The sequence below is a fragment of the Capra hircus genome, chromosome 13, assembly GCF_001704415.2.
Source record: "Capra hircus breed San Clemente chromosome 13, ASM170441v1, whole genome shotgun sequence".
NCBI classification, from domain to species: Eukaryota; Metazoa; Chordata; class Mammalia; order Artiodactyla; family Bovidae; genus Capra; species Capra hircus.
The window spans coordinates 37,661,191-37,674,921 of NC_030820.1; the positions used below are offsets into that span (position 1 = coordinate 37,661,191).

At 44.4% G+C, this 13,731-nt stretch overlaps 1 protein-coding gene across 3 annotated transcripts in view; it reads right to left on the minus strand.

Annotated features, from left to right (window-relative positions):
• SNX5 (sorting nexin 5) overlaps nt 1-13,731 on the minus strand; it is a 24,718-nt gene continuing 10,987 nt past the window's right edge. For all 3 annotated transcript variants that reach the window (XM_018057230.1, XM_018057229.1, XM_018057231.1), the window contains 11 exons: nt 12,857-12,967; nt 11,910-12,031; nt 10,335-10,458; nt 9,513-9,608; nt 8,294-8,399; nt 8,135-8,210; nt 7,134-7,173; nt 6,949-7,035; nt 4,829-4,988; nt 1,887-1,972; nt 1-740 (listed from right to left, as the gene is read on the minus strand). In XM_018057230.1, coding sequence (XP_017912719.1) covers nt 690-740; nt 1,887-1,972; nt 4,829-4,988; nt 6,949-7,035; nt 7,134-7,173; nt 8,135-8,210; nt 8,294-8,399; nt 9,513-9,608; nt 10,335-10,458; nt 11,910-11,983 — 900 coding nt within the window. In that variant the 5' untranslated portion in view covers nt 11,984-12,031; nt 12,857-12,967 and the 3' untranslated portion in view covers nt 1-689. The remainder of the gene's footprint in view (nt 741-1,886; nt 1,973-4,828; nt 4,989-6,948; nt 7,036-7,133; nt 7,174-8,134; nt 8,211-8,293; nt 8,400-9,512; nt 9,609-10,334; nt 10,459-11,909; nt 12,032-12,856; nt 12,968-13,731) is intronic.

A 13,731-nucleotide genomic window follows, 5' to 3' on the forward strand; every position in this document is an offset into this window, starting at 1 on the left:
GGAGAGCATGGATTATTTTATTGGATGCTTTATAAAAAGTCCAAGCACACACATACTGTGCCCCCACCAGGAAGGGAGGGGTTCACATTAGTTGTTCTTATACCCTCAAGATAAGCCTCTCCCCACAAATATTTGTATCCCAGCTACAAAAATGGAGTTGCAAAGGGTATATATAAAGATACGGTATTTTTCTTGCTCTTGTTATAGTACAAACAGCTGAAGGTGACTACCGATCTGTGAGTAAGAAAGGGGAAAATCACTTGACAAAGGGATGGAATGTCTGTTACCTGCAACGAGTAGCTGACTCATCTGCCATTAACAGGTACCTACCCTAAATTACAGGGATGCGGGCACATGAAACTTGAGATGACATGTGCAGGGCCCCTGCTGATTACACTCGCTCCAGAAGGCACGTGATTCCGCACCCCTTCTTCATTACTACAAATTAGAGGAGAACCCAGTACTTAAGATTCTACCCACTGAGGTATTAACTGCATCAAGATTAGTTATGTCCAAGGAGCATGCAATAGAAATATTTTTAAACCAACATGGTTAAGTGTTAAGATCTTTAGAAATCAAAATATGTATTCACATCATTTTAAGCTGAAGTCAAGATAAATCAAGTCAATCTTCTGTGGTAATGATTTGAGTGCAAGTGATGCTGGCTTTCTTCACATTCAGTCCTTCACTCAGTTGTTCTTGAACAGGTCGATGCAGCTTTGCAGGAGGGACACGTTGTTCTGGAAGAAAGGAATCCAGTGAATGCTCCAGACCTCCCACCTCCAAGTCACCTGAGCTCAGGCCTCAGCCCCACGGACATCTGGGCTGGTGCCTGTTTTTCATGCAGTGACACCTGAGCCACAAGTCCCCTCGCCCTGGTCACTGCCCTCAGCACCCTCACCCCACGCCCACCCCAGGTCTGCTCCCACTGTAGCCATGCCAACCCCACTCATGTGGCTGAACCTACATGCAACATAAATGAGAGGTCAAAGGCCTCGGAAAGACTGGATAAAAAGTTGCTAAAAATCAGTTGTGGGTGAGATTACCAATGATAAATATTCACATAGGACTTGGCAGGATATGTTTTACAAAGTTCTCACTTTAAAGGAATTCAAATAACTTAGAATACTCAGAACATTATGTATAAATGACATACAGACGATACTTTAAAACTCAATTTAGAAGGTCAGATATGGTAGGACTTAGAGAACCAAGTGAGGAAACATCTCTGTTGTGGTCAAAATAAAGGAATCCAACACACCACAAATGTCCAGTCTCCCTGCTTTAGCCAGTGCAGACGAGCAGTGACACTGACCCAACCGCCCTGGGCCAGACAGCACCCTAAGGGGTCAGGGTCAGCTGCACCCAGCAACCACCCAAAGAGCTTCGGGCCAGGGTACAAAAACCCCGAAGAGCTCGGGCAAGACTCTAACGTGCTCCAGCACTGCTCTCCATCTCTTCTGGGCTAAATTATCCTTCACACAATACATATATAAGGACGTTATTCTTCCTTTTTAAACCAAAAAGGAATTAGTAACAGAAGTCTAAAGTTAGCAAATTGGCAAATTTAAGCTTGCAATTGCTATGATGGCTGCTTACAAATTACTAGGACAAGCCCTCCACAGCATGGCCCACAGGGCGTCAGGAGGGAAGCAGGGTAACTGCCACCAAGAATGCTCTTCTCACAAAGCAGCTTTTCATCAAGACTACATTTCAGATTTCTAGTTTGCAGTGGAAAAAAATACTCCATCAAGTGGCTCCCATCCACCCACAGGGGAGTAAGACCACAAAGCCAGCCCCAACTGCATGATGATACTGGAGTAGTGAACTGGAAGTTAATTTGAAAAACACCCTCCAAAGCTGACTCGTGTGAAGATAAGACTTACCCTGGCATGCTTTATTTCCAGTTCAGACATTTCAATTAGATTCTTCCTGAACGCTGCCACTCTCTTCCGCTTGAAATTGATCAGCTCTACAAAACAACGTTTACCAAGAAAAACTGAGCAATTCCCGTCTTTAACTTCCATACCTCATTTTCACAAACAAAATGATCTCCAGAGCTCTGGTTCCCACCACACCTCACCTTTCACTTCTCTCTGCCATCGGAACACACACCTGACATGGAAACTGTCCCTGAGCACCTGGGGTTCCCTGAGCTGAGCTGCTTGGCCTTTTCCCTCCAGGATGCAGTGTGTGTGGCGAGTGGGCGGGGAGGGGGCCACACTGACTTGCAGCAAGGGTCTTTTTATGGGTTATTTTAAACTTCCTTTGATCAAATCCCCCTCAGCCACAGGGGGTGCTGAGGGTCTGAGAAGTAAACTCACGCTCTCGAACCTTATCTACACAGCACCAAGCAGAAAAGAAATGTCACGTTAAGAGTCACGTAAAAACTCAGAAACATATACTGACGTTAATGACAGTAGTTCAGATGTTATCAGGCTGGTCGTGCAGGATGTCATAATAAGCTCTCCTCCTTCCCTCCAGGATCAGACAGAACTCAAGAGACACCCATCCGTCTCCCAGGACGCCTGCCCACCTTGCTGTGCTTGTTCAACAGCTCCCATCTAGTCAGCCACAACTTTAGAGCCTCAACCTAGGGCCACGAGGCTAAGAGCCCCTCATCTTGGTACCCTACAGGACACTGTACTTTTACAGGCAGTACACCCAGGCTTATCAAATGCCATCAGCACAAACCTTCCGCAACAGAGTTTGGCCTAAGTTGGCACCATTTTAAGAAAAACACAAAAAATTATCAAAGCCACTAACTCTGGTCTATATAATTACCTGAGATTTCAATGCAGTAGCTTTGAAGTGTCCTTTTTCCTTATACATTTAAATTAGCTATTTTTTCTTTTAAAGCTAGAATTTTACTTTAAGTACAGGGCAGTAAGGAGGAGGTGCCTCTCCAAAAGAAATTCCAAGGGCAGCCGCATGGGTGTGTCCACAGGCCACGAGCAGAGATTCTGCACAGAGGAGCCCAGTCCCTCCCAGGGAGGGCCCCATGGTCCTGGCCAGACTCAGCCAAAACAAAGGAGCAGAACCCTCCAGATCCACGGAGGAGGGGAATGTTCTGAGAGAACAGTCTTATGATGAGATATGGATTTTACATGGAAACCTAGAGTTTTGAAGGGGGAGGGTGTCTTGAGGATGAATCCAGTACACAATCCACCATAACGCACATTCACATTCTGTAAGACCACAGTCTTCAACTTTTGCTCTGCTATGTTTCACAGCCCCTAAGAGCTTCACGGTAGTGAGATCCCCTATGGAAAAGACTACCTATTACACTCATGTTTAATGGAAATGGTATGCCATCTCCCAATAAAGTTATAAAACTATGCTTTATCTTCTTATTTTTGACATGTGGAATCTAAGTTTCCTGACCAGGGACTGAACCTGTGCCCCCTGCATTAGAAGCGTGGCATCTTAACCACTGGATTACCAGGGAAGTCCTAAATTATTTTAAAAAGCCCATTATCCAGGAATGGTAGAGGGCAAGAAAGAACCCTGGACATGGACCAGAACTGAGTCACTATCATGGACTCATGATCCCTGAGGAGCAGGTGTGTATGCACACACCCTGACACTTCCTCACTGTCAGTGGAAGGGCCTAGGAGAAGCAGCACCCCAGAAGCAACGGGCACACAGTGTACTCAATATGGGCTCCTGGAAGAAATGGCGATTTTCAGGGCTGGAGTAGGAGAAGTCTAAGACTAAAACAGAGTATCTAAACCTTCAAAAAGACGGGGGTGTCACAGCACACGCAGCTTAAAGGCATGCCCATGGGCTCACCCTGGACAGTATAAACACCAAAATAGCTTAATACACTGAAAAACTTTAAAGCTTCTGGAAAAGGAATCCAGAATTCTAGTAAAAATGATTTTAAAAAAGTAAGGGAGAGAAGGGAAAGCCTGTGCTGATAAAGGATAGACAGCACTGAAGGCTGGCCTGGAAAGGAGGGCTGGAGTGCAGGAGAGACAACTGCCTCTGGCCACGTCCAGGGAGGAAGGGCGATGCCAGTCTCAGTCTCCTACAGTCTGTTCATCAGCAGCTCATAGGATAAAAAAGTCAAGTACACAGTGGACAAACCCCTGACCGTGTCATCAAAACACACAGATATGAGGGGATGATGGACTCAACATATCCTCAAATGTGATGCCCTCGAAAGGACACAATTACACAGCACCCAGAACCCAATCGTGAGGAGATAGACCAAACAAAAGTGAGGGACATCTGTTAATATTTGTAAAAAGAAATCAGTCTTCCAAAAGACAAATGTGATTTAAAACAAACAAACAAACCAACCAAAAAAAACAAACTAAACCTGAGATGTGTTCCTTCCAGATTAAGGAAGATTTTAGAGTGAAAACTAAATGCAACCCACAATGGTAACTGTATTGCAGAAACATAGGCAAGTTTTTACAGATAAAACAACTAAGGATATAACTTAATCTCAAACAGTTAAAAAAACACACCCAGATGTGTTCATAAAATTGCACACAGTAGGAGCTCATGAACGTGTGCAGGTGGCACCGAGGACATGTGCGCATCCTCTGCACCATCTGGACAACTTGAAAAGTGAAAGTAGGGACTTTCCTGGAGGTCCAGTGAGTTAAGAATCAGCACTGCAATGGCGGGGCTATGAGTTGGATCCCCGGTCAGGAACAAGGATCCCATGTGCCGAGGAGCAACGAAGCCAGCCAGCGTGCCACAACTGGAGTCCATGCGCAGCCACGAGATTATCTCACATCCTGCAATGAGGACCTGACAGAGCAAATACCAATATTTTTTAAAAAGAAAGCAAAAAGAAAGAAGCGGCCTCACTCACCTTCTTTTGCAGATTCAGAGAGCTGTTCAAACTTCTGGCAGCATTCCTGCTGGTGTGTCTCGGCCAGCTTGACATCTTTGCTCTTTAACCGGGCCTTATCCAGCGCTTTATTTGAATTCTCATAGTCGATGAGGGCTTTGGTGCGTCGGTATAAGAGATCCTAGAAAGCAAATCAACAGACATGATACATGGTAGTTAAACCTATACTGGAGAATCTCTAGAACAGAACAGGAAGACCATCTAAAGTCTCTAAGAACAAGACAAGTACCTTGGTTTACTGCCTGAAAGGTCAGACGGCAGCCACCTCATGTACTTCCACCCCTTAAGATCTCAACATGAGGCAGGGAAGGGCAATTAATTAATGCAATGTTGAGTCTTCCCAGACTTCTCAAAATGCATCAAGAGAAGGAACCAAACAGTGATGACCACAGGGTTATTTCCCAAAAGAAAACATGTCAAAAGACTAATCGCTTAAAATAAAACTAAACTATGGGGAAAAGAATTTCTACTTCCTGATGACCTTTCCCCATTAGCTTAAAATTTTATGCTGCCTAATTTAGTACATTTCATATAAAAATCGTATCAACAACCTCAGATATGCAGATAATACCCCTCTAATGGCACAAAGTGAAGAGTAACTAAAAAGTCTCTTGATAAGGGTGAAAGAAAGGGAAAAAGTTATCTTAAAACTCATCCAAAAAAAAAAAAAGGTCATGGCATCCGGTTCCCAGCACTTCATGGCAAATGATGGGGAAAAAGTGGAAACACTGACAAATTTTGTTTTCTTGGGCTCCAAAATCACTAGACATGACTGCAGCCACAAAGTTGAAACACACTTGCTCTGTGGAAGAAAAGCTATGATGAACTTAGCATATTAAAAAATAGACACCACTTTGCCATGGTTTTTCCAGTAGTCATGTATAGATTTGAGATTTGGACCACAAACAAAGCTGAGAGCCAAACAATTGATACTAACTGTGGCACTGGAGAAGACTCTTGAGGGTCCCGGGGACAGCAAGGAGATCAAACCAGTCAATTCTATAGGAATTCAACCCTGAACATTCACTGGAAGGACTGACGCTGAAGCTCCAATGCTTTGGCCACCTGATGCGGACAGCCAACTCAATGGAAAAGACCCTGATGCTGGGAAAGACTGGGGACAGAAGGGGGCAACAGAGGACAGATGGTTGGATGGCATCACCGATTCAATGGACATGAGTTTGAGCAACAGACGAATGTGAGATAGTGAAGGACAGGAAAACCTGGTGTGCTGCAGTTCATGGGGTAGCAGAGTTGGACATGACTTAGTGACTGAAAGATAATGATGACATAAAAATAATTTAAACATGTCGTTAGGACAGTGTAGACAGTGAAGAATGCGTGTTCCATTCCCAAATGTCACTCTGCTTACACTTCACCTTGCTTTTGGTTAAGCGATGCTTCATGACTCAAAGGATGCAGTGACAACTACAATTCAATAAAAGAACACAAACCCCAAAGCCCTTCCTGCCTCAGAAAGAGCCCCTTAGGTGTATGCCCACTTATGTCCCCATCCAGGAGCATATTAACTCCCCAAACTCCTATCTGTCTGTATTAACTCCCCAAACACTTATTGGCTCCAGGCCCCTGAAGAACACACACTAAGGACTTGGTATCACACCTAAGAAGGCACGTCACTGAGAAGATCTCAATCGAAGATGGACCTGGGAGACACACACACCCTCAGAATAGAACGAACTGAGAGACTAACTTCCACAAATACCTGAGGCACAGAAGACCCAGCCTGACCTCCCCTCCCGAGCAGTGAGCGCCCAGCCAATCAGCTTCTGCTCGGGACCAGCGCCCTCGTACCAATGACATGCCTTCCCAGACTCTTTGTCTTTGCACTCCTTGCCCCAAAATACAGCCCACTCCAGACCTTCAATGCAATCTCCTGTGGCTTCCCAGGCAGCATGCAATTCCTCTGCTCTTCCTGAATAAACTGGCATTTGCCTCAGTTTACTTCTTTACTTAGGGTGACATCACTTACATGAACAATCCTAACAAATTCCCATCTCCCTGCATTTCTAACCCAGAGAATGCACTTGCATCACCAGGCCCTGTTTGGGAGAAGCCCTCACCTTGGCAGCCTCTATGTTGAGCATGTAGTATCGCAGGAGCTCTGTCAGCTTCAAGTCTTCATCTGAGGAGACTCGACTCTCCACTTTCTGTTAAACAACAAAACAAAGCAAAGGCCACTGTCATCTAAGCAGGAATCTACAGACTATAAAATGTATACTATGAAGACCAGCGTAAAAATCCTTACCCTAAGTTTTTCAAACAGCTCAGCCACCTTCAACAGGTACCTGCAAATATACACGATTCTGACTTAAGGTCTTAAATACACTACCACCCACTAGACCAAGCCTAGTAGAACAGTCAGTCATTCCATGGTCACAGCTGGGCAGTGGCTCCAGGACCCAGCCCCACCCTGCCCAGACCCTAGAATCCAGATGCTCAAGCCCCTGACATAGATAATACATGCACACCCTCTTATATATGTTAAATCATCTTTAGATTACTTCCTGTGCCTGATAAAATGTAAATGGATGCAAACAGTTTTAAGTACAATGTAAATGCTATGCAAATAGTGGCTGATGTGCAGCAAATTCAAGTTTCGCTTTTTGGAACTTTCTAAAAAATGTTTTTCTATCTGCAGTTTCTTCTAGTTTGCAGATGCAGAACCCATGGATATGGAGGGGGCCAACTGTACCATCTCATACCAGAAATAACCTGAATAGAGACACTGAAAAACCTCACTCAGTGACAAATCCAAACAAATTAATCAAACCACCCGGTGGTTCAGGTGATAGAAATCTGCCTGCCAACACAGGAGACAGCCCCTGATCTGGGAGGCTTCCACATGCCGTGAAAGGGAAACCAAGCCCGTGTGCCACAACTACTGAGGCTGCATGCCTAGAGCCCTGAGCTCCGCAACAAGAAGTCCATGCACCATAATGAGAACAGCCCCAGAGCAGTCAACGAGTAACTTAAAAAACCACGAAAACAGACACATATATGTCTGACAGCAATCAAGTCCTTGACAACAGTTACCACACTTGGTACAGAAGTGCCCTGAACTCCCTATAGATGGCTTAGAAGTACTCCTGTTTGGAGGGTGTATAAAATGCATGCTGGAGACCATCCACCCTCAATGGGCTTGTACTCAAGACAGAACTGAACTATGCAGCCCTTATCCGTCATACTCTTAATTGTGCAACAGTTTTCAACTAGGGGATGAGAGAAAATGTCTCAACAAAAACTTACTTCTTGATGACTGTAGGCTCCTCTAAAGCCAGGCTATGCAAGCAGGCTGCGGTGTGGATATAATCATCTGCGACATCTGTGGGAACAGGGACAGCCCTTTCACGTGAACAGAGCTGGCACCTGAGCAGAGGTAGGGAGCTAGTGGGTGAGTGCACTCACTTTTATGAGATCTGGTCATCCTGTCAGCCTTTGCACAGGAATCCTTGATCCTGTTGTAATAGTTGATGAGGAAAGTCTTCTCTTGCTCAAAAAAATCATCTACCTCCTAAAAGGGAAGGAAAAAAAGTTTCAAAGAAGCGAAACTTCTACATAAGAATATATATTTTATATTTTGGGCATAAGAAGTTTAACCTCTAAGGACCACGGAAATTTAAATAATTTTTAAAATTAACATTTCACACCAGGGATTAGCAAAAGTGAAAGGCTGGCAAGAAACATCGAGAGAACCATTTTGAAGAGCCATTTAGCACAGCCCAGTAAACCTTGCTGACCTCCAGCAGCAATTCCACTAAAGTGGTGGTCCAGCTAGGTCTTGCTACCTTGCCTTAGATATCTGCATTTCTGAAACATGGCCTGGGATGCAATACTGGCATCTGGGGGGCACTGACCAGGGATGCCGAACCCCCTACTACAGACAGGTATCAGCACACCACCCAGAGACAGCCCAAGAGCTTCCAAACTTCTGACAAGGCCTGTGTTACCCACATCCTAGTCTCCTTACTCAAGACCACAAGTGGCAAAATCAGACACCAGACAGTAACTGAGGAGCAAAGAAATAAACCACACCTAGGACGCTACTGAGAAACTTGGACATCTATTTATGTTCCAGAACAGCACTGTCCAACAGAAATAACGTCAGCCAAACATGCCACTTAGAACTTTCTACTTAGTAGCCACAGTATAAAAAGAAACAGGTAAAATTACTTCTCATATTTTGTTTTCTTCATTACCAAAGGCCTACAAATCCAGTGTTTAAACAAAACAGAAACCTCGGTCCCTTAATTACACCAGGGCACCGCACTGGTCAGGTGCTCAGCTCCACACAAGGCAGGGGCTGCAGGGACGCGCAGCTGTGGAGAGCAGCACCAAAGACTGGCCACGTAGCTTATGTTCTTAAGGATAATGGAGTGTCGCTTCCTTACAGAAAAGGAGACAACAAAAACTGAAGCGTGAGGCTCTTATCCCTTCTCCTGGGAAAGAACAGGTATTTTGGGAAAATGAGCCAAAGTTCAGTAAGTTGATAAAAATAACCAAAACTTGAAAATATTTCCATTTTGAGAAGCTAATACCATTTGTTTCACAAATACCTATTCTGAAGAAAGAAAAGGTCACCTATTCACACGAAGAGAATTTTCTTAAACAGTTAGAAGACACTTACTTTAACTCCTGAAAAAAGAACTTCATCAGCACTTTTCACCACACTTTTAAAAAAGCCACCAAACATCTCTTTAGTATTTTTTCGCCTGACACTTAGCTGAAAAGAAATTCAAAACAGTTAATGGTACATGTATTTTCCATCAAGTTCTGAACACATCTGTAGTAACTGTTCACTAGTGTAAGCACACCCAAGACACCTTAAACCCCATTGTAACCGCATCTAAAATATTAAGCAAAACAACTAAACCTAACGACAGGTGATAATTCTATGACTCAGGAGGTATTCTGAAAAACTATCTATGCGTCAAGTCTTGTGTGTGAGTGCTCAGTCATGTCTGGCTCTTTTCGACCCCATGGACTATAGCCCACCAGGTTCCCCTGTCCATGGAATTTTCCCAGCAAGGTATTTAAGTGAGCTACCATCTTCTACTCCAGGGGATCTTCCTGGCCCAAGGATTGAACCAGAGTCTCTTGCATATTCTATGACTCTGGAGATACTTTGAAAAACTATCTAGGCATCAAGTCTTGGTGCCCTTAAATTCTGGGTAGAATTGTTATGCTATTATTCATTGGTTAGAAGACTATGAGGAAATTTGTAAGTCAGTGCTTGACTCATATATAATAAAGAAAAAGAATGTATCCTTTTAAGGCAACCATATGTCTCCTTTCAATGAAAAAAACAAATGTGGATCAACTTTCAAATAACCCCAAAATTAACTGAAGGGGTAAAGGAAAATCCAACTTTGAAAGTCAGTTTTTCAGAAACTATGTATTTTTTTGTACACTGCAATTAGATTGTGGAAATGGAATTAAAATAACTTACATCTTGATCATATTCCAAGAACACGTGGAAGTTGCGGTCCTTACTGAGAACAGGGTGGGAAGAGAGCCGCTGGAGAAAGACTTCGTGTGAAGACACTGTCTTCTTGAAGACAGCAAGGTACTCCCTGCAACACAAGGCACACAGTGCCACTCAGCCCACCACCCAGCACCACTCCTGGGCGCCAGCACACTCCCCCACAGCCACACACACCACCTGAACTGGCCCCAAGCAGCCTGGCTTAATGCAGCATCCAGCTAGGTAATGAGGCAGCTCTAATTTGGGAATTTTTGGAACAGCCATGGAAGGGGATGGAGCCGGCAATGGCAGCCCACTACAGCACTCTCGCCTGGAGAATCCCAGGGACAGGGGAGCCTGGGAGGCTGCAGTCCATGGGGTCGCAGAGAGTCAGACACAACTGAAGCTATATGACTGAGCGACTTCACTTTCACGCATTGGAGAAGGAAACAGCAATCCACTGCAGTGCTCTCGCCTGGAGAATCCCAGAGAGGAGAAGCCTGGTGGGCTGCCATCTATGGGGTCGCAGAGTCAGACACAACTGAAGTGACTTAGCAGCAGCAGCATGGAAGGGGAAGTGGCATAAGCAGAGTTGATGGACACATCTGTCAAGCCCAAACCCACGTGCAATTACAGCACACAACAATGGCTTCTTTAAAACCAGGACAGTCCTTTAATTCTGCAGCCATGTACACAGCCATGAGTCTAACAAAGCTGGGAACTATCAGAAATTACAAAGTGGCTTTATCTCAACCTACACACTCTACGCTCAACAGCAGGAGACCAACTCTCCAAGTTTGGTGCTCTATCCTCAGAGCTGCCCGTGCAGGCCTGGCAGGAGTGTGAGCCCAGGCCTAGCTCACCTGGGCCTGTGGCAGCATATTGGCAAGAACTGCTGAAATGGACCCCAATGAATAGGACACGGGCAAGAGGAAGGAGCAGGATGATAGTTCGTGCAAACCTCCAACTATGGCATGAAGAATCCATTTTTGTTTCAAAGAATTACAATCAGATTAAAGTAAGCTTCTTGCAGACCTGGACTTCTTTCAAGCCATCAATGCAGCCATTGTTAGAATGCTTCCTTGTTAACAGCACTTGCTACAATCTAATTTCAACTGTATTTCCAGTAAATAAACATCAGGGAAGAAAGCTTTTGTACATTACAGTCTAAAGTTTAGTTCTTCACTTTGCCAGACCAACATTCCATGACTAGCATTGTTTACAAAGAGAAAAATTAGTCTAAACAGTATCACCAGGTGGTTCAGTTGCTAAGTCGTGTCCGAATCTTGCAACCCCATGGACTGTATGTAGCCTGCCAGGGCTCCTCTGTCCGTGGGATCCTCCAGGCAAGAATACTGGCGTCGGTTGCCATTTCCTTCTCCAAGTATCATCAGGGAATCATCTAAAGACCAGGCTCCCATACCCCCATGCAACTCATTGACAGCAGCCATGCCATTCATTAACTGCTACACCTGAAAACCTTAGCTGGCAGATTCTCTTTGCTGTACAATGTCATTTTTCTCCTCAGAAGACAGGGCCCCATCAAGGAAAGTCACTTACGCTTCTAGCTCTTGCTTCATCTTGGCAAATTCTTCTTTCGTCATTGACCCTTCACCCTCTCCCAGCTTCTGCATCTTCTCTCGAGGGCCATCGAAGTCAGGCTTGGTCGGTGCCGGCGGGATCTGCAGGCAAGGTACTGACTTCCTGAGCACCCTCACGGCCCACACCTCACCCCACAGGAGGCGGGGGAAGCGGGGCTCTCTGAAAGTCAACTGTGCTTTCTCTTACCCTCGTTCCTTTTGGCCATTTAAAAAAGAAGGGTCCTCCCTACAACTGGGCACTCACTTTGACATCTGTTCGGTTAACAGCTTAACAATTTATAAGGCAAACTGTATATCCTGCTGCAACTATCTAATTGATATATTACAACCAAGGCTAAAATAAAACCAATGAAGAAGCACCATCCAGGTAATAATCTCTGGACTTACAAGTAATTTTTTTATTCCAGGACAGAAGATTCTAATTTTGCATGAGCATTCTTAAAAGCTTCAGTACTGATTTTAACTATTTGGCCAGATTCTTGGCCTGGCAGGTCAAGCCACATTTCTCTGTCATTTAAAATCAGCTCTCTTTCTGTAGCCAGGCATCAACTCTCCACAGCTGAGCACAAAGACAACTGCCTTCTCAGCAGACTACACACAACAACCACCACCACCAGTATCAATTCAACTCGATGGCTGAAAGGAAATGCCACACCCAAAAGTAGACAAGACTTTACACCACGGAAATGCTTACCCTCTTAGACTGTAGACTATAAAACTGTGCTTCTAACATTGTTTTCACTTACTTTAGACTTTACCAGTAACAGCTAACATATACTCTAGTTGACAGATGAACTCAGACTATTTTCACACCCATTATACAAAGTGGGTAAATCTCTCAAAACAAAATACCAAGGTATTAGAAACTGGCTTCGATAATTATCTGATTATTCAAAATGCACTTACAATAAGCCCAGCATAGTCTGTAGTTTCAATAAGAGTATCATGTAGCCACACAAAGTCTTCATGTTGCCTTGTAACAGAAAACTCTGGGCTCTGAAACGTGGGCAGTGTGGTCTGTAAAGAAAAAACAAAGTGACAGTTACCTACCATTTTCCGAAAAAGTGGTTTGGGTTTCATGCAGTGCACAATGGGAAAAATGCACAATAAATCATCTGGTTTTTAAGAGATCTAATAAAGAACAAAGTGGCAACACATGACCTCCCTACCACTAGGAAAGTCAGAGCTAAGATTCAATGTGTTCTTCAAAGAATTCTAGTCACCCAGCTCCACCTTTCAGCTTGACTCAAGACAGATATACGCACACTGCCTCCTGAGGAACAGGTATGCTAATCACGCACCAGGGCAGCAGAGAAACCCATGAGGGGGAGGACCTCAGGGACACACATGTGCTGGGGGAGGCACCCGCCAAAAGCTCTCGCTCCAAACGTCCTGCCTCAGACTGTGCCGACGCCACTCTATCTAGACCTATACCTCAGTCCCTCACCTGTAAGATGGCCATCAGAAAAAAATCATAATGGAAATCATGTCCAGAAAATCAGGTCCATGTAACCCCTTTACAACAGTGCCTGGCATAAGACAAGCACTGAGTACACCTGACTAGCACGGAAGGAGAAAGGCTAAAAATGTTCCTGAAAGGGCTCTGAGAAGTTAAACTTCCTGTCGTTTTCAGCCTGGCATAGTGCTTTTGTCAAATTAGAAACCTGGAGAATTAATACAACATGGTAAATCAGTTACACTTGAAAATGAAATTTTTTAAATTTGGAGAAAAAGTCTTGAATCATAACAGGTTAAGTGATGGCCAAGAACTGAGCAAAGAT